This window comes from Prionailurus bengalensis, chromosome E4, assembly GCF_016509475.1.
Source record: "Prionailurus bengalensis isolate Pbe53 chromosome E4, Fcat_Pben_1.1_paternal_pri, whole genome shotgun sequence".
Lineage (NCBI taxonomy): Eukaryota > Metazoa > Chordata > Mammalia > Carnivora > Felidae > Prionailurus > Prionailurus bengalensis.
The window spans coordinates 43265219-43292327 of record NC_057360.1 but is presented as its reverse complement, the minus strand read 5'-3'; the positions used below and the strand labels follow the sequence as shown (position 1 = coordinate 43292327).

Genomic DNA, 27109 nt, shown 5'->3' with positions numbered 1-27109 from the left:
AGACAAAAACAGATGAACATAAGGGAAGGGAAACAAAAATGATATAAAAACAGGGAGGGGGACAAAAACTTAAGAGACTCTTAAATATGGAGAACAAACAGAGGGTTCCTGGAGGCGTTGTGGGAGGGGGGATGGGCTAGATGGGCAAGGGGCACTAAGGAATCTACTCCTGAAATCATTGTTGCACTAGACGCTTACTAATTTGGATGTAAATTTAAAAAAATAAAAAATAAAATTAATAATAAATAAATAAATAAATGGAGTATGATATACTCAGCTCGGAGTCACAGGACCTACCACCATAAATGCCCAGCCACCAGGGAGCCTTTAACAGTGTTCAAAGAGCCTCCATGTTCCAGGTCTCCTTCTATCAATTAGAAAATGAGGTGTAATGGGGCGCTCGGGTGGCTCTGTCGGTTAAGCGTCCAACTTTGGCTCAGGTCATGATCTCATGGTTCGTGAGTTCGAGCCCCATGTCGGGCTCTGTGCTGACGTCTCGGAGCCTAGAGCCTGTTTTGGATTTTGTGTCTCCCTCTCTCTCTGCCCCTCCCCTGCTCATGCTCTGTCTCTCTGTGTCTCTCTCTCAAAATAAATCAACATTAAAAAAAAAAAAAGAAAGAAAGAAAATGAGGTGTAGGGAAACAAAGCACCCGCCCCAGGTCATGTGGCCAGCTAAGGGTAGGGCTAGGTGTAAAATCCCTTTCTCTGACTGCCTTTTTGGGGCTCATGTACCCCTGGCCTCATGTACTTCGACGGCCTCTATACCGCAGGATCCTGTAGCAAAGGTCCTGTCTTCACAGGATCCGTGAAGGATCAATGGTGGATATGAAAAGCGTTGACCCTGTAAAGATGAGGACTTCTTTCTTAAGTCCTATAAAGACTTTTACCCCAGTCATAAGCATAGGTGCCTCCCGCCCCACCTGCACCCTCACAGCTATGGGAGATACACAGCTTCAGACACTGAGAACAGCACATAGGAATGAGGGGCAGGAAAAGAGAAGGATCAGTTTGGTTTGCCATTAACAATAGGGTAAGAAGACCCTTTCCAAATTACTGCCTAGAAGCCCTGGACTCAATCTACACAAACAGCCGCCCACTCCACCTCCCAACTCTTAGAATATCCCTGTTCTGGTTACAACACCAGCACTGAGAGTGGTTCTCAGGCCCTTCCTCTTCTCCCCCAAGTCAGGATCCCTCCTCTCCTTTCCCCAGCACAGAGCTCCCGCCTTGGGCAGTTTCAATGACCACTTCCTAGCTCTTAGCTTATCTTAACAGTCCTGTGTCCCAGATGAGATCAGCTGTAGCTCAGGGAGTCTGATAAGCCCCTTACTGTCATAGCGCGCACGCGCGCGCGCACACACACACACACACACACACACACGCGAATCTCTGCCAGAACTGGGGGGGAGGAGACTTGAGAGGGCCAGGGCTCAGCAAACCCCCAAGCAGACATAGGAAATCATCAATCTGACAGCTTCACCTCTTGTGTCACCCCCACAGAAAGCCCACATGACAAGTATGAGGCACATTTCAGGTCGGGTAAAGTATGACATAGAGAATCAGAGTTTCCTGGAGACTCTGGGCAAATCAAGTATTCTCTCTAAGCTGAATTATGATGGCTAAGAGTGCTGTTTCTGCAGTATGGAGGTTCCTCAAAAATTAAAAACAGAACTACCCCACAACCCAGCAATTGCACTACTAGGGATTTATCCAAGGGATACAGGTGTGCTGTTTTGAAGGGACACATACACCCCCATGTTGATAGCAGCACTATCGACAATAGCCAAAGCATGGAAAGAGCCCAAATGTCCATCGATGGATGAATGGATAAAGAAGATGTGGTATATATATATATAATGGAGTATTAATAATCAAAAAGAATGAAATCTTGCCATTTGCCACTACATGGATGGAACTAGAGGGTATTATGCTAAGCCAAATTAGTCAAATAAAGACAAATATCATATGATTTCACTCATATGAGGAACTTAAGATACAAAACAGATGAATAGAAGGGGAGAGAAGCAAAAATGACATAAAAACAAGGAGGGGGACAAAGCATAAGAGACTGTTAAATACAGAGAACAAACTGAGGGTTGCTGGAGGGGTCGTGGGCGGGGGGACGGGCTAAATGGGCAAGGGGCATTAAGGAAGACGCTTGCTGGATGAGCACTGGGTGCTATATGTAGGCGCTAAATCACTAGAACCTACTCTTAAAATCATTTTGCGCTACGGGCTAACTAACTTGGACATAAATAAAAAAATAAGTAAGTAAAATAAATTATTATTTTTTTTTAAAAGGTAAGGGGTGCTGTTTCTGAAGCCAGATTTCCTGGCTCCAATCTAACCCCATGACTCGCCAGCTTTATGACACCGCAGTTCTTGAATTTCTCTGTCTCAGTTTCCTCATCCGTGTCATGGGGGTAATCACACGTCAGCACCTACTTCACGGAGTTGTGGTGAGGATAGACCCCATTTATGCAGGGGTCAGCGCACAGGGCGTTAGCTATATATAAAAGACAACAGTTCTTGCCCACGGAGTTGCCACGAGATGAGAGATAGTCACAGCCAGTGAGTGGCAGAATCTGGATTGCTAGATTCCTGAGCCAAAACATCATTCCAGCCCCCGGGGGTGGGAAAGGGGGTGGGGCTCCTGAGTGTCTCGTAGTGATGGGATGACCTCCCAGGTGGGCAAAGAAAGGGAATGACGAAGATTTCAAGTGTGTCCTTTCTTAGACATGACAGAGGAGTCACAGCAGAGTCGAAATGGAACTCAGAGCTGGTTTATTCAAATCCCTTTTGAAAGATGAGAAACTTCCTCGAGAGAGAAAGTCCTTGGCCATGACCGCAGTGGGTGGGTTGGCGGTTAAAAGAGGAGCTGGAACCCAGGACCCCTGACTCTTCATCTGCATGAGCTCTCCCCGCCACTCCAAGCAGGAGACAGGCAAGCTTTCTGGTGTGGGGACAAGAGCTAGGGTCAAGCCTCTCCCTGGCCTAACCTGTGAATGACATTCCATTTCCCATAAGAATCCAGCAATCCGGGGACCGCTTTCAGTGTTTGCTGCGGACAATCCCCCCAGGCTCCTGGTAAGGCTTACAGAATTTAGATTGTGAGCAGCTCACCATTCCGTCGTGTATTTCCAGAGCCCATTTGGGCACCACAAAGCAATGCCATCCTTAGGAACAAGAGCTACGATGCTGCTGATAGGGTTGGCCTCTCAGCTCTGTTAGTCCCAGCTATAGCCAGGTGGTCTTGGACATAACACTGTATCTAAGCCATTCAGAACCAGGGTTGGCTCAATAAATGTTAGATATTCTCATACCTATTATTGTCGTCGCTCAGTACATATTTGTGGAATGAATGAATGAGGGAATGAATGAACGAACAAGTGATTGGCTCATTGCAGGAACAATTACCTAAGCAGAACAAAGCTTGTGGTCACAACTTTGGGCATCCCATAAAGCTTGCTAGGCTTAGGCTGGTCAGAAGAGAGCAGCATTGAGTCAGGGATCCTAACTTGTCAGCCACTTCCAGAATTTACAACCCTCTCTTTGGACTCTCGCCTCCTGATCTTGGAGGGCCACTTCTAACACACAGTTCCTATCCAGACAGTTCCACCAGCCCCTGAGAGGGGAAGGTCGGCACCTTCAAAGCCAGATTGTCCACTACCTGGGGGTGACTGAGCGCTGTAACCTGTCCTCAGAGCTCCGGGGGAAGAAAATGTAATGGTTGGGGTCTCAGGCTGGAAGGGCATGATGAGTTGGCCCTCCAGCCTGCAGTAGCTCTTTTCCCAAAGAAAAGGAAAGACGGGCTCAGACATCAAAACTGAGATAAAGCCCAAGGGAGGAGATGCTCTAGGGACTGGGAGCCCCCCTAAAGCTCATCAGATCCAGAGAGTGCTTGGCTGGTCCTTTTCTACTCTTTTCCCCACCCCCCCTCCCGTACCCCCCCTTTCCCCCCAACACACTCAGTATCTCCTCCAATCGTCCACCCTGACCCCATCCCTGAAGGCTGTTCCTCATACTTCTTCCTTCCAGGCCCACCTGACCCCCTGTGAGGCCCTCCCTCAAACCCCTGAGCCAGAGTAAGACCCACGCTTTCAGCCTCACATGGCACCTTGCACCTTCCCACCATCTGCCTCGGGTTATACAAGAAATTGTGCATTTATCTTATTTCTTTTACTAAACTGTATACTTCCTGGGAGCAGAGAGCTAATTCTTAGTCACCCCCCCACCCCAAGGCTCATCTTAGATGTGTTTCTTTTTCAAAAGAAATGTTTCACCCCTCACCCCCAAAACATGGCCTTGGTGTCCCTCACCTGCTCTCCCACCAGCACCCTGCCCTCCACACCCCACAGAAGTCCTCACTCTGAGCCACATTAACATCTGCTTTTACTAGTCTAGACTCACACAGACACGCACGCACACAGGTTGTAAAGTGTGTCTGGACTGGCACAGACACTTGTTTCTAATTGCTTGCCCACTGTGGCATCTAGTAGGCCCAAAGAACGGTTTTCCCCAGAGCCCTTCAGACAGTGATCAGTGACAGGATGTGGGGGTAGGTGGATAGGCTTCCCCTTCCCAGGATGGGATGGTGGGGAAGCAGGATTGACATGGCCTAGCTCAGCCCAGCTTTCCAGCCACGTCCGAGCACATGACCCAGGAATGTCCTAAAAATCTGCAGCAGCCGAGGCCCCTGACATAATCAGATTCCCTGTCAGGGAATTCTCACTCTGCTGCGACAGACCAGGTCTCCCTTTAAGGAATCTGAGAGTTGAGTTTCAGCGGTGAAGCTCATTTCCGAGTCGCAAACTGTTCCGGTTCTGTCTGAGTCTGTGTCTGCCTGCTTGGCCTGTCTCTGTGGACAGACAGCAGCCAGGTCCGCTCATCACTGCTGTCTTGTAGTCCCCCAGGGGCCATCAGGCCGCACCTGGCTGGAACAGGGCAGATCTCTTTTCTCTGGGGTCTTTGATCATGCCTGGCTTGCCCCCTAAAGAGGGATTCACATTCTGGTCAAAGGAAGCTGAAGTGGGGTGGGGAGGGCCCAGGAGGCGCAGGAGATCGACTCCCCACGGCCATGGCCAGTTCAGCGGTGATGGAGGAAAATCAAGCATCTATAGATGCTTTCACTTTAGTCTTTGAATCACATTGCATGTATGTTCTTTGGTTCATAAGCATCCATTGAGTGCCTTTTGGGGCGCCTAGCCGTGCACTAGCAGTCTTGGGCGTATGTGGAAGAATTCATAGGAATCTAGATTAAGCTTGCAAGAGGCACTTAGGCTCATCTGTATGATTCTTTCACCTTATTTATGAGGAGGTGTTGATTCATCTGGCCGTCTCCCACTCTTCAGGTCTCAGCTTAAAAGGCCCTGTCTCTGAAAGCTGCCTCTGACCGACCTCCTCCTGTCCAGCCTAGGGGCTCCCTCCTGTTATACACCCCAAGGGCATTCCGTTCTTCTCCCGTCTTGAACACATCTTCCCCTGGCTAGGATTTGCTTGTTTATTTCTCGCTAGACTGAGAATTCTCTGAGGGCAGAAACCATGTACACCTTGTCACCATCATGTATATCCATAGGCCCAGCACCTAGTGGGCCCCCTTATTTGTAGAATGACTGATTACTGTGATTAGTAAAAGGTCGCAGAACTGGTTGATGTCAGCAGGACTAGAACTCAGGTCTTCCAGTACTCGGCCCTGTTCACTCTCTACTACTACCTGTGCTTCCTCTTAAGAACTCTAAGAGGCCCCAGCTAGCTGGGCCCCCAGGATGGATGGAGATCTCAGGGGAGAGATCTCAGGGGACACAGGTCAAGGGAACTGTTACCTGGGCCTTGTTCTCATTTCTCAGATGATTCAGAGCAAGAAGGGAGGCTGGCAGAGGGAAGAATACCAAATTGGCTACCACCTCCCATGGCCCTCCAGATCTGGGGGAAGGGAGGTTGGTTTCCTGCCTAAGTGGATCCTCTCTAGCTACAAAGGATGTATTCTCCATCCCTAACACACACTAGAGAGGATCAAAGGATCAGTGGAAATAGGAAAGTGGGCAGACACTAAATGCAAAATTCAGTCACTGAGGATGTAGTCCTTCTTGATCTTGATCTTGATCTTGATGTCCTGAATACACAGCTGGAGACATAATCCTCCTGGGGGTCTGAATCCCAGCTCTACCATACTCTCACCGGCTGGATGGCCTTTGGCAAAATAAGACCCACTTCAAAAACTGCAGTTAGCGTGAAGACACAAGGGGAAATGTCTCTTTCTCCCTATTACTCTTCGCATCTAGAGGAAGGAGGACAGACTATGGATAGTTTCGTTTCTTTGTAAATGACAGTGCTCCAGGCCTTAAATACCAAGCCAAATCTCATGACCTACCAACCGTCCTCCTGGCTCTGAAATCACAGAGAGGAAAACTTTGAGGGGACAGCTATACACAGATTTAGGGGACACAAGTGAAATAATAGGATCGTAATGCATTTTTTAATGGATGGGTGTTTCCCTTTGTCTGCTCCAACTCCTTCCAAAACTTCAAAAATTCCTCTACATCTTGAGGGAGCCACTCAACCCTAGAAGCGTTCTTTGATGAAGAGATAGGAACTTTCCAGAACCACGTTTCTGGGATCCAATCAAGGTAGATCTAACTGAAGACAGGTGAAGTGAGAACCCGGGAACAGCTCTCCACTAGCCCTCCCACTTGGCTGGATTCAGTCTCCATCCCTCTCCATTCCCCCTTCCCCCCTTATAGTCTTAAAGAAGTGATCCAGTGACTTCATAGACTTTTGGCTTGAGAGATGAAAAGTACTCAGATGGAGAAATACTTTGGTGACGTCTAGAACTGTCAGATTGCCCCTTCGTCACAGAGAACACAGTACAGTGGAAGGACAACAGGTGGCTGTAACTAGGACAGGGTGCCACTCGGAAGCAAGAGCAGTTCCAGGGCCCTTCAAAAGTTCCAGATCCCAGTAGTACCCACTGATGTCCCCTATCCCCGGTGCGTGTCCCTCCGGGGGCCCAGGTGGGCGGGGCTCCCTTGACACCTTTCCCGGCCTCGACTGGGGGAGGAGCCGGGGCCGGAGGCCCGGGAGAGCCAATGCGGGACGTCCTGGTCACGCACAGCCGGCGAGCAGGCCAATGGACGCGCGGGGGGGCGTGGCCAGGGCCTCCGGCTCGAAGCGTTTATAACAACTTGGAACGCGGCGACTTGCCGCGCGTTCTGCTGCTGCTGTGAGTTCCCAGCCCTGGTGCGGGACGTGTGCCCCGGGCTCTACCTCTCCCCTCGCAGCACGTTCCCCCTCCGCCCTCGCTCACCATCCGGCCGCCATGGAGCCGTTGGCTTTCCCCCGGCGGCCCGGTCCGGCTCCTTCGGCCGCCACCGCCCCGGCCACCGAGCTTGCCCGGCCCCTGCCCGACAGGCTCATCAAGTCGCCCAAGCCCCAGATGAAGAAGCAGGCAGTGAAGCGGCACCACCACAAGCACAACCTGCGCCACCGCTACGAGTTCCTCGAGACCCTGGGCAAGGGAACCTACGGGAAGGTGAAGAAGGCGCGGGAGAGCTCGGGGCGCTTGGTAAGTGCGGCTCCCTCTCGCGGCGCGGCCGGGCGGGCGGGCTTGGGACTCGTCCGCGGGCGGTGAGGAATGGAGGCTGGGCCAGGGGCTAGTGCCTTCCTCGGGGCGGGGGGATGGCCAGCATTTAGTCTTGGCCATGCTGAGGTTGCGCGCGCGCGCGCGCGTGTGTAGTGGGGGCGGGGGCCTGGGGTATCCATTGCAGATATGTCTGCCCGTGATTGTAGGGACAATGGTCGTAGACCTGGGGATCCCAACACTAGCCAGCATACGATGATTGCCCAGTAAGTGAGGAGGACGGTTGAGGCAGGGTGCCTAGGGATAGTGCCCTGTCTTGAGATGAGAAAACTCCCCAAAGAAGATGAGACTTATGTTGAATTTTACTTGGAGCAGACTGTCCAAAAGAGTGGAATGGGAAGAGGAAGTAGAAGGTGCCAGATCATAGGATGGGTTTAGTAAATGAGTGTGTGGTTGAATGAATGTATGAGGTCCAGTTTCTCAACTCAGTTCTTATAATCCGGCAGCCCAGCATACCGTGGGGTTCTGCGCTGGGGCGGGTGGGAAGTAAGCTTGACACTTCGGTCCTTTCCAGCTCTAAAATCGACTCAGAGTTTCATTAGGATGCGTTTTTTATTCTGGGAAATGTGAAACAAGGCTCTGGTGCAAAGTCTACTGTGCCCCAAGATACCTTTGGGTGAGAGGCCTTTTCAGAAACCTGTCTGGTTAATTTACGAGAGGGGCGGGTATAGGCAATAGAAATAGTAGTAATCTGTGAGACCTTGAGCAACTTATCTCTATACTCAGTTTCCCCTTCTGCGAAAACAAACAAAACCCCACAGCCTCCCTCACAAGTTGCTATTAGAATTGAATGAGATACAGACGTGAATTTAAATTGGTCCTGATACATAGAAACTGCAGTCAGAACTGATACTTATATCCGGAAAGGCAAGCCCTGAAAGGGTAGCAAATTTGCCAAAAGTGAGTTAACAAACTTGCACTTAACATGCATAGGAATCACCTGGAGTGCTTCTTTTAAAATACTTATTCTTTGGTTCCACTTGCAGAGGATTTTATTCCAGAGGTCTAGGACGGGGCCAGATAGCTTGCATTTCTAGCAAGGTTTTTAGGGCAGGTGATCTAGGGACTGACTGTTTTGCCACCTTCCAATGGGTACTGGGTATGAGACATGCATGTGTGTGTGTTTGTCTGTGTGTCCGTGGTTTACCCTATTGGCTGTGGGAGCAGTCACCTCCCCAGATTGTTTGCTTTTGCAGCCAGTAACTGGTTTGAAATCCAAGAAGTCATTTCATTGGTGAAGGAGAGTGGATGCTGGAGAAAGGGAGTGGATTATGGCCTCATCAATAGGACCGAGTATGTTTTTCCTGCTAGGGCCTGGCACTGTCCCCAGTTGCCTGCTGCCAGGTTACAGCTATTGGGCAATCATGTACTTCCTGGCTTTCCTTTTCTCTTTCTCTTTCTATCAAGTGTGAGGGCCCGGCGAGGCTCTAGGCTTGAGACCACTGGGCTCAGGCTTTGTCAGGCGCTCAGCTGGAAAATAGCTGCTCGTAGCCTGTGCCTCTTGTTGAAAGACAGGCTGGGCTTGGGGGACTGGGGTGGCCCAGAAACTGGGAAACTGAGTTTGAAGTTGAGATCCCATCAGACTCTTGACCTGGGTCACTGTATGTGCACCTGTGTGTGTGTGTGTGTGTGTGTGTGTGTGTGAGAGAGAGAGAGAGAGAGAGAGAGAGAGAGAGAGATTGATGTCATTGATTCTGGAATGAGATAAACCAGCTTTCAGTTTTCAAACCTCATTGGCTGAAACAGGGATTCCAGCCCTTATGACATCAGAACAGAGAGAATTCAGAAGGTACTCCCTGGCCTCCCGCAGGGGCCCAAGGTCAGTAGGAACGGGGTCTGCCCTGAACTTCCCTAATCGACAGACCACTTTGTACTTCTACTGGGAATGTGCTCAGGGTCTCCCTCTTCCTTGGAGGAGAGCTGCCTGCTGTGCTAGTGATTTCTCAGTTCTGGAGAGGAGCTGTCTTCCCCACTCCACCCCCATCCCTGCCTCTTCACTGTCCTCCCTTAAGAGAGACTGACCTTGGGGCGCCTGGGTGGCTCAGTCGATTGAGCATCCGACTTTGGCTCAGGTCATGATCTCACAGTTCGTGAGTTCGAGCCCCGCGTGGGGCTCTGTGCTGACAGCTCGCGGACCCTGGAGCCTGCTTCGGATTCTGGGTCTCCCTCTCTCTCTACCCCTCCCCCACTCGTGCTCTGTCTCTCTCTCTCTCTCTCTCAAAAGTAAATAAACATTAAAAAGAGAGAGAGAGAGAGAGAGAGAGACTGACCTGGGGCCTCAGGATCTTCTGTGAGGGAGAAGGACAACCGGAATGGCTCAGTTCATTGAATTGAGGCAATTCAACAGAGGCTGTTGGTGGGGACTGGATTCAGAGGAAAGCCTGCTGGGTGACTCCCATCCCAATATTCTCTCTACCTTTCTAGCATACTTCCCCTTCCCAGCCTACTTAGATGAGATTATCAGGGGCCAGATGGGACCCTCCAGAGGAAGGGGTGGGTGGGCAGGACTAATGGCTACTCCAGGAGGGCATCAAAGGAAAAACAAATATTTGCCCTGGATCTTCTGGTCTCTGACCACATTCCTGGTATCCAAATGACATTTCCTCCTGTGACTCTCCCAGTTCCCCTTACCACCCCTCCCCTCAAAAGAAAAACACCTGCTGTGGGTCCCTGGAATGGTAGAGCCTTTGGGGTGATCTGCATGGCAGTCTTCTCTCCAAGGGGTACCACGAAGAGCATTAGGGGAGTCCAAGTGGATAGCGGTCTGGGACAGAGATGCTTCTGTGTCTTCTATATATTGGACTGCTGCAGGGCGTTTCAAAATGTTTGCAAATGACTGGGCTGGTCTGATTCCTTCATTGACAGTTGGGGAAACTGAGGCCCAGAGAGACGATGGGGTTTGTCCTGTGGCTGGTTAATGGCATGCCGGCGACGCGGGCTCCTGACTTGACCACCCCAGGCCATGGATGGCCAACAAGGAGTCTTGGACTTGGAGTTGCCTGGGGCTGAGCCCGGGCTTCCCTCCGTGTGCTTTGTCATTCCAACAGCTAGCCCGGGCCACCTTTCCCAGAGCTCCAGGCAGTGCTGAGGGTGGGAACAGTCACTGGGAACTAACTCCCACCCCCACACATGCTGACTATGTCGAGGGATCCCGAATGGGTGGACCACTCTACATTCCTGGTTTTTACCTCGTCGGGAAGGCTGGGCAGCTCAGACTCAGACCGTAAGGGCTCCAATTCGGACTCTCTCGCTTCCCAGCTATGTGACCTCTCTGCATCTCCGTCTCCTCATCTGCCAATGAAGGAATCAGACCCTGTAGCGGGGATTATAATAATTCCTGCCTCGTGGAGTTCTCAGAAGATTACATGAGATAATGTATGTAAAATGCTCAGCACGGCAGCTGACACACACACGGTGTCATTATCCCAGCCAGGCTGGCTTTGCTTGGCCCTCCCCTCTCCTGGGATACCCCATCCTGGGTCTGTCCTGCCCCGAGCGAGAGAAGGGGTTGTGCTGAGCTTTCCTAAGCCAAACGACTTTGGTCTTTGCTTTGTTCAGAGTCCTCTCCTTTAGCCCCAGCTCCCAGAGGAAGGCTCTGCCTGGCCGGCTGCCAACGGCCTCTTCTGCGTGACGCTGCCCTCCCAGCTCCTCCTGCACCTCCCTGCTCAGCAGCAGGGAGGGAGGCTCCGGCTGCAGGCGACTCTTGTCCTTGGGCTTTGGCCAAACCACACAAGAGGGCTGAGCAGGGAAGCGCCTTGCCTGGCAACCTGGCAGCGTGGGCAGGAGGGTGGCGAGAAGGGGGCGGGCGCGGCATGGGGTTCAGGGGAGGCGGCTCAGGCTCCCTTCGTTCCTGGAGCCCTTTCCTGCTCCCTGCCTGGTTCTCTGGCAGGCTTGGTGAGATGGTGAGCCCCCCCAGACCCATCCCCACTCTGCTCAGGCCAGCCCAGCCCGGCCTAACCTCCCCTCCGTTATCTAAATAGGTCATCCTCCAGCTCCTTGCCCCACCTCCCGGATGGCAGCTGCTCCGTGCAAGGCCAGAGAGGAGTCGAGGATCTTGGCTCCAACTCCTAGTGATAGCCATGACCGGAGATGCCCAGCTTGCATCCTTTCTCCCGGGACCGGGGACCAGCACCTGCACATCTTCTTTTTCTAAGGCCTTTCAGCCATCCTCTCCTACATCCAGATTATTCTTGATCTGGGTTCCTCCTGCAGGGGAGGCGGTGCTTAACCACCGGAGCCCCAACTCGCATGTCCCCAACTCGCATGTCCCCAGCAGGTCTGTGTGTCTCTAAGTGGGACGGGGCTGCTGGTGGCGCTGCACGGGCCCAAGGCAGGGTGCGAGGCATTCCCTTCTCCAGGGGTGGGAAGCAGGGAGCTAGAGGCAGGGCAGGGCACCTGCAGGGAAATTTTGTCTTCCGAGAAGGCCGCTTCTGCAGGCAACACTTTAATCCCGCCTCGGTGCGTCAGGGAACCTTGGAAGAGTAGTGTGCCTTTTTGGACTTCAGTATTTGCCATTTGCAAAATGGGGTGGGGGGTGGGAAATAAGTCCTGCTCCCTTCGCAATGTGGGCCAGCATCTATAGGACTTTTTGCCCAGGCAGATTCACATAGATCTAGCCTAGGGCATCGAAATAAACCCGTTACAACAATCTTTGGCCAGAACCTTCCTGGCATAGTAGCCGGTGACCCATTTCTGAAGAACCTTAGCGGAAAATGCTACAATTTGGGAGGGAGCTTAGAGGTCCTGATGCACCAATTCATGAATGGTTCCTTTCTTTCTGGCCTTTGCACAAACCTTTCTCTCTGCCTATAATGCTCTGTTGCCCCTCCCTACCTTACCACCCCCTGCTCCCCCTGGCTTGGCAAACCCCACTCATCCTTTAAGAGCGAAAACAAAGTTTTCTCCCAGAGATGGTTTTCCCTGTTCCCCCAGGCAAAGAAAACTCTTGTCTGCACTCCCGGAGCCCCTGGGCAGGCAGGGACCTCAACTGTCCTGTTCGTCACACTCGACTGGCATGGATTTAATTACCAGTCCTCCCCTTGGGCTGAGGGCCTTGGTGCAGGGACTATCCATATTTTGTCTACATCTCTAACACCTAGCATAGCACCAGGCACATAGTAATTCTTAGCAGATGTTTGAGGAATAAATAAATGCCCTTTCAGTTTTCAGATGAGGACATTAAAACTAGCCCCACTAGTTAACCAGCTCATTTAAGTGACTTGTCTTGAGTTGCGTGGTGCCATAGGGACAAATAAGGATCAGATACCTGATCTGGTACTCACTTTTACATTATCACATAATTGTTGCGCCTGGGTTTCCTGCCCCCTCTGAGTAGGGTGGCGACATAACATGTCATCTAAACTCAGGTACTTTGGGAGTAAACGGGGCTCTATTAATAATTATACCAGGATGAACCAGGATTATCTCCAGGCATGTGGCCTGCCTACCTCTGGGTGATCCGTTCAGCAATTGTTACCCTCCTCCTTGGCTCTGGTTTGTTTTAATTCTAGAGAATGGTTGCTCAACCAACTTGCAGATCAGAACAAAGGTCCCTCAAATTAGTCCTTGTAATTGAGACTGACTCTCCACCCACGGAAGAAGGGCAGAAAATCCTATCTGGGCACTGGTCACATCAGTCAGGGATCAGCCCGATGACTTAGCCAGTAACTATTTATTTGTGATTTATGTTCACCAGTAAACAGTTGTTGAACGCTTTCTGGATGCCGAGCTCCTTCTAGGCCTGAGCTGTTGCTGCATTTTCTTTACTATGACAAGCTAGACAGCACATGGCTAGGGGCCTGTCCTGTGGGGCAGGGATAGGTTGGGGAAGAGTGGCCCAGCCCTACCAGGGCAGTGACACATTGCTCTGCTTGGAGGCCTGATGACTTACCTTGTTTCCTTCATAGGAAGTGCTAACCAAGCTGTAGTCTCCTAGGACTTAATGGGGATAACTTGAGGTGGAGGGATGTGGGGGTGTCACGGGGGTCTTTGACCTGGCCCTCGAGGCCCGAGTGGCCTTGTGGAAGAATGGAACTGTTCACTGAGGATGAACAACTCTGAGTTGGAATCCTAGACTTCCAGAGTTGAAAGAAATGGGTCTTGGGGCTCAACTTCTGTGTTCTCTATCCACTCAGGGATTCCTAACGCTGCTCAGACCCCTTTTTTTGGGGGGGGGGGGAACCTCATTTCTTTTAAAAAAGGTTTTTTAATGTTTATTTATTTTTGAGACAATGCAAGAGACGGAGTGAGAGCAGCGGAGGGGCAGACAGAGGGAGACACAGAATCTGAAGCGGGCTCCAGGCTCTGAGCTGTCAGTCCAGAGCCCGACGCGGGGCTCGAACTCACGAACCTTGAGATCATGACCTGAGCCCAAGTCGGATGCTCAACCGACTGAGCCACCCAGGCGCCCCGGGAACCTCATTTCTTTTAGGCTTTATCTTTGTTAGATCTCTCCCCCCCTAAGCCTGTAATGATTTATCTCCTTGTATAGGTTTGTGTGTACAGTTGTAATATGCCTAGTTCTTACACATATGTGCGTCCTAAGCTCTCAACTATTTGTTTCATTATCTAGTTGTGTGATTTTTATGTGATTTTTCTTTTACTGTCTATTAACACAATACTTAAGGCCCTTTATCTGAAGAGCTCATACGACTTTTATCTACTGTCTGATTTTTAAAACAAGGAAGTTTAGAAAAGAGCTAGTCCGTAAAATCTCCCCTTCAGGGAGAGAAAGGGGTATGGAGAGAAGGGTGTGCAAGAATGATTCTGCAAGTTGACTCCTCGTAGTTGGAGGAGGATTCAGGCCCTCACCTCCCCATCCGCACCCCTCCCTTCAATTCTCAGCCAGAGATTTTTCTGCTTGGCTCATCAGGGTGGTTTGGAGCAGAAGCGGGGGCGGGTCGCAAAGAAAGGCGCTGAGGTGCAGCCCTGTCCCCGGCAGCTGCAGCGGGGGCCTCTCCGGTATCTTGGGGACGAGGCTCCCTGGCGACAGGTCCCTCCTGCTGCCATTGTCCTCCCTGCTCTGCTCCGGGAGGGCACAAGAGCTGGGCCTCCCCTCTTTCAAGGATGCAGCTCCAGGGGAGGAGAGGGGCGGAGGGCACGCCATCCCTGGCCCGTTGCCGGGGTGACCGGGCCTGGCCATTGTGCGCAGCTCCCCTTATGGGATTAAGGCTGTTCCGCATTCTTGTCCGCTCGGCCACTGTCCCTGCGAGCCGGAAGCCATTGTCTGCCTCCAGAGCCCTGTGAAAGGGTGGATTAGAGGCCCCTCCCCTGGAGCTTGGTTTCCTTTTTCTCCCTGTCTCCTTTTGAACCTTGAGGGGAGGCGAACCCTCCCGGGAAATTGAATGGGGAGCAGTTTACCTCGGTCTGTGCCTTCAGATTTTTTCACAACGTGTCCACCTCCCCCCCCCGCCTACCAAAAGGAAGTCCTGAATTTACCATTGGTGTCCTGGGACAGGACTTGTCAGGAGCTGACCAGCCCTGTGACAGCCCTCCCGGGCCCCTGCCCAGCGCCCCAGCCACCACCACTTTCCCCCCACCCTCCCCAACCACGTTTGGACAGCTCATCTCACAGCTTGAGAGCAGGAACGCACCTCACACTTCTTAGTTCAGCCTGTGTGTCACAGAAAAGAAAACCCAGGCCCAGAGCGGGGGCGGGACTTGCTCCCTTGGGGACAGCGACAAGAGCCCGGAGGAGGTCTCCCCCCCCCCCAACTCCCCTGGCGCTCCCCAGGCCTGAGCCATCTGCACACACGGAAGGGCCCTTGTCCCTCTCCTCTTTCTGTCCCTGCGGCTGCTGAGTGGAACAGAGCAGGGAAAGGACAGAGACTCCTCAGCGGCTAAGAGTCCTGCTTACCAGCGATGGCATCTGGCACTTCTTTCTCCATTTCCTGTTGCCTCCGCCCTTCCTGAACCCACCGCACTTACCAGCCCGAGGGCTGACTCCTTATATGGTGTTTTCACCTTTGCAGCAGAGATAGCCAAGACCAGAGGACGCTGTCTTGTTTGTTTGTTGCTAGGAAAGGGACATTCCTGCCCTGGACTGAGGGGATGGGTGTTTTTTTGATAATTTTTTTTTTTTTTTTTGCGGAAAAATATACAGAACATATAATTTGCAGCTCAGTGACCTGTTAGGCACAATGACAGTGTTGTGCAACCATCAGCATTATCCGTTTCCAAAATCTTTTCATCACCCCAGACAGAAGCTTCGGACACATTAAACAATAAGCTCCCGGCCGCCCCCGCCTCTACCCCGACCTCTGCCATCCCCCACCTGGTAATCTCTAGTCTGCTTGCTGTCCTGTGCGCGTGCCTATTCTGGTTGCCTCGTATAAGGAGAATTGAACGTTTGCACTTGTGTGTCTGGCTTCTTTCACTTAGCATTATGGTTTCAAAGTTCATTCGTGCTTATGCCCGTTAGTAACTAATATGACTTTGAACAGGTCATTTCACCTCTCTGGGTACCGGTTTTCTCCACCTATCTATGAGGACGATGAAACTCTGTGCCTGCCTCTCAGGACTGTTGGGAGGGCCAGTGTACTTACTAATGCAACACACACTTATTCAGTGCCTACTGTGTGCCAGGCACGACGCGTGGCCTCAGGGATCCAGTGCTGAGCAAAACCAGTCCCATCGTAATCATGGCGCCGTATGGTAAATTTGCTTTGTAAATCACAAAGCATGGGCCTTACAGATGCAGGCTGTACTTTCCTTGTTCATCTGTGGGCTCTGGGTAAGGTCATTGGCCCCTACACCTCCCTGCTGTGTAGACTGCACCCGACCCAGGTTCTCTAGGGAAGGTGCTCTCCAGCCTCTCTGTCACCTGCCCTGGTGAGGGATGGAATGGCTTCCCTGGGTGCACGCTGTGGACTTCTAACAGCGGCAGGTGGCCAGGGGCAGCACTCCCAGAATATCCACGGATGCCTTTATCTGCCAAAACCTTCTCCTCAGTCTCCTGCATTCTCTGTTCCCAGGTGGCCATCAAGTCAATCCGGAAAGACAGAATCAAAGATGAGCAAGACTTGATGCACATTCGGCGAGAGATTGAGATCATGTCATCACTCAACCACCCCCACATCATTGCCATCCACGAAGGTACAGAGGCAGGGCTTTCGAAGCAGTGTGTGTGTGTGTGTGTGTGTGTGTGTGTGTGTGTGTGTAGGAGCAGTCAGAACAGGACACAAAGAAGTGGAAAAGACCCAGACTTTAGAGTTGGACAAAAGGTGGATTTGAAACCCAGCTCTATGACTTTGGGCAACTAATTTAATTAGGCTCTGGGTGGACCTCAGTTCCTCATGTGTAGACCGGGACAGTCCCACCTACATCACAGGGTAGTTGCAAAGATCAAATTAAATGTCACTGTGTATTCAGCTCACGGGAGGAACTCCGTGGACTGTAGGCTTTCTTGTTGTTATTCTTAGGTTTTCCATAATTGAACACTACCTCCCCAACCCAATGAGATCCTTAGCGTCCTGGGGGAGGCTGGAACGAACGGAGAGACCTGCACCTGTCTCGGGTGCGTGGGTGTTATCCTTCACACGTCCCAAGAGCCAGCCTCCTAGAATCTGACCTGGGCTCTGAACCATTCCTGCCATGGGGCCGGCTCCTACCTTTCCTCATCTTTCTTAGCCTCCTCTTGCTCTGACATCAGTGCCGGCTTTCTACTCCATCTGCCCTGCTCCCTGTGACCCAGACAACAAAGTGAGCAAGAGAGAGTGATGAGTAAAAGAGGGGGAGCACCCTCCCACGCACACCTGTCTGCTTCCAGCCTTTACATAACATCGGTTAGATGAGAAACCAGCCATAACAGTAGCAGCGGGAGGGAGGGAGGGAGGAAGGGAAGCCTGCGGCTTTGCCCTCTGTCTGAATATCCCTGGTGGGAAGTAAGACAGAAGTCTCCTCTCTTGGGTTCTGTTCGTGGAAAGACTAAGAGCAGAGCCACCGATATGGCCCCGTGGCCTGAGCCTGTCCCACAGGGATCCCGGGCAAATGGTTGAGAAGGCTAATTGTATCTCTCTGTATTTCCCCCAGGGAAGAGTGGGTAGATGACAGAGTATTGGTTAAGCCAGGTTGAGCTTGGTGATTGGGCAGAGAGAGTGTGTGTATGTGAATTCTCCCCCACACCCATACCTCCAGCTACGTCTGGGAACTGAGTCTTGAAGCTTAGGCTGTGGACTTGCCTGCACCTCAGATTCTGCGATTGTAGGGGTGTCACGGTTACTGTGTGACAGGCAGGCCCCTCCACCCCATTCGTGCCCTGCCAATCTTCGGGAGATGTGAACCAGGGGAAGGCTCCAGTCTTTGGAATCTAGCTGCTCTCCAGGATGTACTCTGGCTGGCTCTTGACCTCCAGTTTCATGACACAAAGATTGTACGCACCCTTACAGACATATGGAGAACCACAGCAGTAGGATCTCATCTAGGTACCGCCCCCGGCCCTGGGAGATTGGGCCACCATGCGTCAGGTCCACGCACTCACGTGGGAGTGGAAAAAGAGCACAATCCTGCTGGCTCCTGGCCATGTATCCAATAGCCTGGCACCTGGGATCCCTCTTGGGAGAAGCCTGCTCTCTCAGCTCCTTGTCACAGGCTAGACAACAGTGCCTCTGGGGCTGGCTGAGCAAGCCAAACTCCTAGGACTCGTTCGACACAAAGATGCAATGTCACGGACATACATGCTCTGACACATACCCAGCCAAAGGGCCAGTTTGGTGAACCAGTCCTTCCCTACCTTTCCAGGCGGCTAGAGCCAGGGCAAAGCCTGAGTGGCACGTGAGCTTGGGGGAGGCTGATTGCCAGGAAGTCAAAGATGCTGAGGGTGATAGATATCTTATCTCCGCTTTCCATGGTACTGTGTAGTTCACAAGCCACCTTCCTATCCCTTTTTATCCCTCTTCTGATCCTCAAGGCAAACATTATTATGGGAATTATTTTCAAGTTTATGCACGAGGATACTGATCGTAACTATGACAGTAGGTACGATTTCTCGAGTGCTTGTTTCTATATCAGACCCTACGCCCGCCTGCTCAGCCAGCCCCAGAGCTATCACTGACTTTCATCTATTTCTTACCCAGTCCTGTGAGGTTGCCATTATATCCCACTCTTCAGATGAGGAAATTGAGGCACCCTGGTTGAAAAACTGGCCAAAGTCACCCCGCTAATAAGTGATGGGGCCAGGATTCAAACCCCAAACCTGTATTCTTACTGATGTATCTGGAAGAGATTTGCCCGTGGTCATAAGGCCAAACAGTACCAGATTTTGAGGCAGAGAACCTGACTTTTCATTCTCATCCATTGATTCCTGCCTTCCTGGGAAATTTGCAGGGTAGTTTTAAGATTCCTCCAAAGCCTGAACTTCCCAAGAGAAGGAGGCTAAGCCAGTTCCCTTGGCCTTACCTCGTGGTTCCTGGAAGATGGTGGGAGCTTTAGAGGCCCCTTTTCCTGCTCTTACCTGCCACTGTCCCGTCCCGTTGGCAGACATCCCTGGACAAAGGTCCTGTCTGGTTTGGGGCCAGGGAGGCGTGTGTGACCCCCCACCCCTCCAGTGGGGAACAGTGTGCTCTGGAGGGACCTCACGTTCCTGCCTTGCTCTGCCCCAGTGTTTGAGAACAGCAGCAAGATTGTGATCGTCATGGAGTATGCCAGCCGGGGCGACCTGTACGACTACATCAGTGAGCGGCAGCGGCTCAGCGAGCAGGACGCCCGCCATTTCTTCCGGCAGATCGTCTCGGCCGTGCACTATTGCCACCAGGTGAGCGACCTCCTGCCGGTTCTCCAGGGCTGGTTTGAGCCAGAGAGATTCCATGACCCCTCCAGGATCCCGCAGGGAGACAGAAACAGAGGCAAAATTCCATCTGGACTCTGGGCCTCGGGGATGTTGGCATCTCTGGCTGACTGCCTCGGGAGTGGAGGGGCCTGTGTCTGTTGCGCTGTGTTCCAGTGAGATGGGTATCCCTCGCCTGCCTGTGCTCCCCCAACTTGGCCCCCTTTGTGTTTACCTCACTTTCCAGGTGAGGCCTTCGTGTCGTCCTGTCCCTCCGTGGCGACCTCTCCCTGACCATCCTCTGCCCTTTCTCTTTCAGAATGGGGTTGTCCACCGTGATCTCAAGCTGGAGAATATCCTCTTAGATGCCAATGGAAATATTAAGGTGAGCCCCGCTACTTGTTTCCAGCAGCTTCCCTGCCCCACCACAGCCTTTCTGCCGAGTGTTTATCTCCAAGTGCTTAGGGGACTCCAGAAGGAGTTGAGCAAAGCTGAGACTTAGATGTTGGTAGCAGTAGAGAACTCAGCCGTCATCCTTTCCAGTACCTCTTTTTGTGGATGAAAAACTGAGGCCTCAAGATGAGCGGTGACTTACTCAAGATCCCATGGCAAGGGAGTGGCTGAGCCTGGGCTAGAACCAAAGTCTTCTGACTCCTCAGCCAGTGCTCTTGACGTCCATAAGGCTAACTGGAGTCGAGATCCAGGATCAGCCTTTGCACATAACCTTGGGACTGGCAGGGAGAGAGGGTCACAGCCCGAGTTCTCCCCACCTGCCTGCACGCACACACATGTGCACATGCACACGCACATTAATCTGTCGCAGCTGGGTAGCCCTTTGGTACTTTTCTCCATAGACCACGCATCCCGGCACCAGCTTTCTGCCCCCTGCAGCTTCTGAATTCCCGTGCCTGAGTGGTTAAGCTTAGGTCTGAGAGGTTCATGCTGATGAGATAAGCTCAGCTCTCGGGGCTAGAAGGGAGAAATGGCAAGGGCTGACCCCTGCAGGTACCTGGGAGGGCTTTGATCCTGCACTCGGACACTCCTCAGAATCTTCCTGAACCCAGGACACAGTCCCTTCCCTTCCGTGACCCTTGAACTCATGCCCTGAAGCACCCTGGCACTGAGTTCATTCCCCTTACCCAGCCAATTCCTGGAGCCGGGTGGGGCTTTCTTTGATGCTAAGCAGGGGGAGGGGAGCCAGAGCCAGTAAACTCACGTAACCAGACAGGCACGAACCTTCCCATCTGTACCAATCATCTGCGTCTTTATGGGCTTCAAATGGTAACTGCTCGATAAGAGGCCAATAAAACTATAAATGAAGGAACCAGAGCTTCATAAACAGCCCCTCCCCACCCTGGGCACACATGACCCTCTGCTGGGGGTGAAGAGGCCAGGAGAAGCAGGGCATTGGCCTCTGCTTGTATCTGAGGACAGTTAGGGGAAAGGGTCTCCCAGGGAAGTGAGAAGACGGGCTTGGAGCCTTCAAGCCCGCAGTATCAGATGGCTCAGGGAGTCCTGGGAGAAGATTCCTTTTCCTGAGCTCTGACCACAGCTCTGATCTTTGTTCTGACTTCGCTCTTGCTTCTTAGCTCTACTGGGCTGACCCCAGGCTCCTGCCACTATGTTCCCGCCCGGATCTGGGCAGAGATGAGCCCTCTGTTAGGAAGGGCAGGCCAGGCCTCACGTGGTAGTCACTGATGGGGCTGGCTTGCTTCTGAGGGCCATGGCGTTGGCATGAGAAGTTGATTCTCTCCGTACATCTGGTAGACCCTTCCTTCAGTTAGTAGTTGTCTGTTGAGTCCCATCCATGGGTCACACCTGTGCGAAGAGCTGCAGGAGGGGGAGGGGCAGAAGGAGGTGAGCACGGGGGACATACTGACAGGACAGTATGAGGAGGAAGACTGATGAGCAGGGACTACAGCCAGCCATTGGGCTTTGTGCGAAAAGGAAGTGTCAGGGGAGGTGGGCTTGCCGGGTCAGGAGAATGTTTATAGGCAGGAGAGTGCATCCCTGGAGTGGGGTACAGCATGAGCAAAGGGGGCCTGGGGAACACTGAGGACCCTGGAGACCCCACACACCTAGGCATTCCTCATGGACATGACCTCCACAAGGCTGTCTCTTGCAGGGCCTGAGCTGTGCTCAGGGGGCAGGGGGCATGGGCACGCTTTCCTCCTGCGAGGGCCGGGGTTTCCCTGGGATCGGGAGAGGGGCAGGCTAAGAGCTGCAGAACAATCCAGGCCTTGGTATGACCCCCACCTGTGTTTGACCCAACCCTACAGATTGCAGACTTTGGGCTCTCCAACCTCTACCGCCAGGGCGAGTTCCTGCAGACGTTCTGTGGGAGCCCCCTGTACGCCTCACCTGAGATCGTCAACGGGAAACCCTACACGGGCCCAGAGGTGAGTCTCTACTCTCCACCCACGGCCTGCCTCGGCACCCCCTGTGGCTCTAGATCCCCTGAGAGGGGTGGGCTAGCTTTCCAGCTTCTTCCCTCCTTCCAGAGCCCAAAGCTCAGCCCCCTGCCCTTCAGTGACTTGCCAGGTCCTCACAAGAGCAGTAAAACTGGGACAAGAACTTATGTCTCCTGACCCCTGGTCTGGTTCTGTGCCCCCTCACCCTCCGGGTTCCCGTTCTCTTTCCTGGCACCCACCCAGACTCCCTGGAGAGGCGGGCGCTCTCACAACCACCCCATCCTAGCCCAGAAGGGTGACCTCACCACTGCTCTGGTCTGTGGCTGCCCCTCCCAAGGGCAGGCAATTGACCACACCTTTCCTCACGGACCTCAGTCCCTTCTACAGTGTCACCAGCTTTGCTCCTGGGTACTACTAGGAGGTGGTCCTCAGGTGCCCCAGCCCCTGAGTTCTCCAACGTGTACCCCTTTCTTCTCTGGTGTCGCCACAAGCCCACCAGCCTGGGGCATGCGGGCATCCTTGCTGACACTCTCCCTGTCTCTCGCCCGCCCTCCCTCAGGTGGACAGCTGGTCCTTGGGTGTCCTTCTGTACATCCTGGTCCATGGCACCATGCCCTTTGATGGGCAGGACCATAAGACGCTGGTGAAACAGATCAGCAACGGGTCGTACAGGGAACCGCTTAAACCCTCTGGTGAGTGAGAGGCGTGGGTGTTCTCATCCAGGCCCCGTGTGTCCTTCCCTAGCTCCTGAGGCAGGAACCAAGTGGGGGCAGGGAAGTAAAGAAGATGACCCACTGTCGATGGGGGTAGCTCCTCACCACGCCCTCCTGCTGTCGTCTCTCTGCCTCCAGGGTCTGTGACCTCCGAGAAGGAAGGGGTATCTCTTCTCTCCTTTGTGAGATGCTATATCCTATTTGGGAAGGGCTTCTGGTGGTTGAACTTGGACCGTCTTTGCTGCAGTTTCCTCATTTCCACCTGCTTGAGTCCTCATCCTTGGAAGTCTCTTTGTCCTTTCACACCCAGTGGAGAAGGCAGGAAGCAGGGTGTGAGAACCTTGGTTTCCTCTTGAGCACAGTCTCTACCCTCAGGGTCGCATTCAGCCAAGAGAAGGAGAATACACTAACGTACAACAAGGCTAAAGAAGGGGCCAGGGGGCGCCTGGGTGGCTCAGTCGGTTAAGCTTCCGACTTCGGCTCAGGTCATGATCTCACGGTCTGTGAGTTCGAGCCCCGCCTTGGGCTCTGTGCTGACAGCTCAGAGCCTGGAGCCTGCTTTGGATTCTGAGTCTCCCTCTCTCTCTGTCCCTCCCCTGCTCACACACACACACACACACACACACACACACACTGTCTCTCTCAAAAATAAATAAACATTAAAAAAAAATTTTTTTTAAGAAGGGGCCGGGGTCCTGGGGGGTCGAGGGATGGAAGAAGAAATGGGCAGAGTCAACCCCTGAAAGCTGGAGGCTGTGGGGAGCCACGTGGGCTGTGGCGTGTACGGAGCCCAGGTGGGAGTGCACATATCTGATACAGGACTGAGAAGCCTTAGCCCAAATGGGGGTAACCAGTGAGAGGGGCCGCGGGGTGCCCGTTCTCGTGGCTGCCAGCCTGAAGCCCCTGTCTCTTGCCTTCCAGATGCCTGTGGCCTGATCCGGTGGTTGTTGATGGTGAACCCCACCCGCCGAGCCACCCTGGAGGATGTGGCCAGTCACTGGTGGGTCAACTGGGGCTACGCCACCCGCGTGGGGGAGCAGGAGGCTCTGCACGAGGGCGGGCACCCTGGCAGCGACTCTGGCCGGGCCTCCATGGCTGACTGGCTGCGGCGGTCCTCTCGCCCGCTCCTGGAGAATGGGGCCAAGGTCTGCAGCTTCTTCAAGCAGCACGCGCCTGGAGGCGGGAGCATCGCCCCAGGCCTGGAGCGCCAGCATTCGCTCAAGAAGTCCCGCAAAGAGAACGACATGGCCCAGTCTCGCCAGGGGGACCTGGCTGACGATCCCTCTCTCCGCCCCGGCAGGGGCAACCTCAAGCTGCCGAAGGGCATTCTCAAGAAGAAGGCACCAACCTTGTCAGAAGGGGCAAGGGCAGACCCCGAGCCCAGCCTGGGCCCTGCGAGCCCAGGGCAGGCTGCCCCCCTGCTCCCCAAGAAGGGCATCCTCAAGAAGTCTCGGCAGCGGGAATCTGGCTACTACTCCTCTCCGGAACCCAGTGAATCTGGGGAGCTCCTGGACGCCGGCGATGTGTTTGTGAGCGGGGACTCTGAGGAGCAGAAGCCCCCCCAGGCCTCAGGGCTGCCCCTGCATCGCAAAGGCATCCTCAAACACAATGGCAAGTTCTCCCGCACAGCCCTGGAGCTCCCAACCCCCTCCACCTTCGGCTCCTTGGATGAACTGGCCTCCCCTCACCCTCTGGCCCGGGCCAGCCGCCCCTCCGGGGCTATGAGTGAGGACAGCATCCTGTCCTCTGAGTCATTTGACCAGCTGGACTTGCCTGAAAGGCTCCCCGAGCCCCTGCTGCGGGGCTGTGTGTCTGTGGACAACCTCATGGGGCTTGAGGAGCCCCCCGCAGAGGGCCCTGGAAGCAGAGGCCTGAGGCGCTGGTGGCAGGACCCCCTGGGGGATAGCTGCTTTTCCCTGACCGACTGCCAGGAGGTGACAGAGGCCTACCGACAGGCACTGGGGGTCTGCTCAAAGCTCAGCTGAGGGGGGGGGGGGGCGCGCCGCCCCATCCTGGGTAGGCTCTAAAATGCAGCTGCACCCTGAGGGGAGACCACCACCGCCCCTGCCTCCTAAGACTAGTATCCCGGCCAGGAAGGCTGAGGTGGTTTGCACTTGAGCCCTAGAGAGGGCGGGACGGGAAGTGGGCAAGTCAAGTGCATTGAGGGTTCCAAGTCTTTGGCCCTGTGGAGCAGAGAAGAGAGTAGAGGGGAAGGCCTGTGGCCGAGAGTCCGGGTTGCCCGCTTCTGGTTCACACAGTAGGGCCACAGACACCAGGAAAGAACACTCTCTCAGTGCCAGTCTCCTTTCTTGCAGTAAGTTTTGTGCGTGGTGACTTCCTGCTAAGGTGGGGATGGAAACTCCTCAGATACAGGTCCCATCCCCATCAACCACTAAAACTGGAACGTGGCGCCCCCGCAATGTGCCTGGGGCGTCCTGGGAACGGTCTCCTGCCGTGTACCCTCCCTTATTTATCTCAACAGTAAGAGAACCCAACCTTTATCTCCTCGAAGGTTTTCTCCTCTTTCCCGTCCTCCAAACCCGGCCCAAGCCTCCTGGAGTCGCTGCTAGGGATCTAAAAGACTCAAAAAGGCTCAGGCTGCTGCTATCGGACTTCATCTCGAGGGGCCCAGATTCCCCTGGACCCCACCTTGGACCTCGAAGACTCTGAACCTCTCTGGCCTCCAAGCTGCTCCCGCTACTGAGAATGGAGTGTCTATTGCTCTGGGCTTATCCCGACCCTGGGATGCCCTTATTTATTTTTATGTGTTCAGCCCTGTGTTTTTAAAAAAGTGAATCTAGCTCTTTTCAATAATGTGAATACTATGTTCTGGGGAAGTCCACTGTGATGCCTAAGTTTTGTGAACAGGGAGATATTTTTGCAGTGGTTCCCTACTGATCAGGGGGGGAGGGGATCAATCACATGTCCCACTGCACTGTCCGGGAGGGGGTCTCTGGCTCCCTCCCACCATGCCCTGATTCTGTCTACCTGATGGTCCCTCTTCCCTTCCACTGTGGCTAGAAAGAAGCCCTGCATTAAAACCAGAACCGTGGTTGGAAGATAGCCTCTGTTGTTCTGTTTGGGCAGGTGGGGTGCAGGCCTTCGAGCCTTCTCTTAGCCCACATTTCTCCTGGGCTGTCATAGGCGGGAACTGGGGCACCTGCTTAAAAAAAAGCAAAAACACAGGGGTGCCTGGGTGGCTCAGTCGGTTGAGCGTCCGACTTCTAACCGGCTTCGGCTCAGGTCATGATCTCACGGCTCGGTTCGTGGAATCGAGCCCCGAGTCGGACTCCGTGCTGACAACTTGGAGCCTGGAGCCTGCTTCGTATTCTGCGTCTCCCTCTCTCTCTTTTCTTCCCCTGTTCTCACTGTCTCTCTCTCAAAAATAAATAATTTTTTTTTTTAATTAAAAAAAGAAAAAGAAAAGCAACACGCAACAACAAAGCCCAGCTCTTAGTTCCAAAAGGCTCCCGTGCTGCGGCCGTCCGGGGTTCTAGCCTGTGGAGCACACAGATGGGAGAGCCCTGGACGGAGGTTCCCACTTTGCTCTTCCTCTTCGACTTCAGCCCTAAGGGAAGGGCTGAGTCTGCTGCATCATACAGCCCTGCTCCCACCCCTCCCCCAGCCACCTCTGTCCCCCGCCCCAAGCTTAAAGACCACCCCTCTGCCTTTATTCTCTCCCTCCAGAGAAACCCCCTTCCCTCCAGTGCTGCGCGGCTGCTACCCCTCTGGCCCCCACCGCCAGACTCCGCCGGGACTTAAAGAATGCTTGGAATGCCCCCCTCGTAGGCCAGCCCTCTCGGCCCCCTGCGGAGCATTCCCCAAACGCCAGCTCCATTGAGAAACTCCCGGGCTCAGCGGGCCGGGATGAAAGGGAGGATAAGGACAAAGTGCAGGCCGGCAGCCGGCTGGCTCCGGCTCAGGCGGGCTCCCTCCCCCCTGCCCAAGCTGCAGCTGGCATTCGCTGCTCCCGACACCCCCCTCCCCCGAACATCCCCAGTCCTGGCCGGCTGCATGGCACACCTGTCCTGTTGGGGTAGAGCATCTGGACCTTAGTGTCTCCTCTTTGCATCCGGTGGGGGGGGCAGGCACAGTCACTGGGTCTGGGCCAGAAGCGGGAGGAGGCAAGGCAACGACCGGGTCAAGATGCGAGAGCAAACCAGAAGGTGCATAGGCTTACAACGGGGGTGTTTCGGTCTGGCACCCCGGAGGTCCTACCGAGTGCTGGGGCTCTGGGCGAGACCCTGGGTGACGCTGGCAAAATAGAAGGGAGCGTCTTTCCCCCTCAAGAAGCATGGAGTTCAGGGGCGCCTGGGTGGCGCAGTCGGTTAAGCGTCCGACTTCAGCCAGGTCACGATCTCGCGGTCCGTGAGTTCGAGCCCCGCGTCAGGCTCTGGGCTGATGGCTCGGAGCCTGGAGCCTGTTTCCGATTCTGTGTCTCCCTCTCTCTCTGCCCCTCCCCCGTTCATGCTCTGTCTCTCTCTGTCCCAAAATAAATAAAAAACGTTGAAAAAAAAAAAAAAAGAAGCATGGAGTTCAGCTATGGAGTTGGCTGTGCTCACTTATTCATTCAATTCTGGAATCCAGC

General features: G+C 53.6%; 1 protein-coding gene across 3 annotated transcripts; it reads left to right on the top strand.

Moving 5' to 3' along the window:
• The first annotated feature begins 7163 nt into the window (after positions 1-7163).
• Positions 7164-25580, top strand: NUAK2 (NUAK family kinase 2). 3 transcript variants are annotated; one of them, XM_043569262.1, is made up of 8 exons: positions 7164-7561; positions 16609-16729; positions 19234-19385; positions 19717-19782; positions 21677-21796; positions 22368-22500; positions 23443-24132; positions 25034-25580. In XM_043569262.1, exons 1-8 carry the CDS (start codon positions 7316-7318, stop codon positions 25189-25191), a joined length of 1686 nt encoding a protein of 561 aa, XP_043425197.1. In that variant the 5' UTR covers positions 7164-7315; the 3' UTR covers positions 25192-25580. The 3 variants fall into 3 exon arrangements, with proteins under 3 accessions (XP_043425197.1, XP_043425196.1, XP_043425198.1); XM_043569261.1 differs by having other exon boundaries at positions 23443-25580; XM_043569263.1 differs by lacking the exon at positions 7164-7561 and adding an exon at positions 9306-9455 and having other exon boundaries at positions 23443-25580.
• Positions 25581-27109: the final 1529 nt, after the last annotated feature.

Bases quoted from the DNA above. Each gene is read 5' to 3' on its own strand.
- NUAK2 (XM_043569261.1), top strand. From the start codon at position 7,316: ATGGAGCCGTTGGCTTTCCCCCGGCGGCCCGGTCCGGCTCCTTCGGCC. The intron at 19,386-19,716 runs GTGAGCGACCTC...TTTCTCTTTCAG, and splicing joins CCGTGCACTATTGCCACCAG to AATGGGGTTGTCCACCGTGA. The intron at 19,783-21,676 runs GTGAGCCCCGCT...CCAACCCTACAG, and splicing joins ATGCCAATGGAAATATTAAG to ATTGCAGACTTTGGGCTCTC.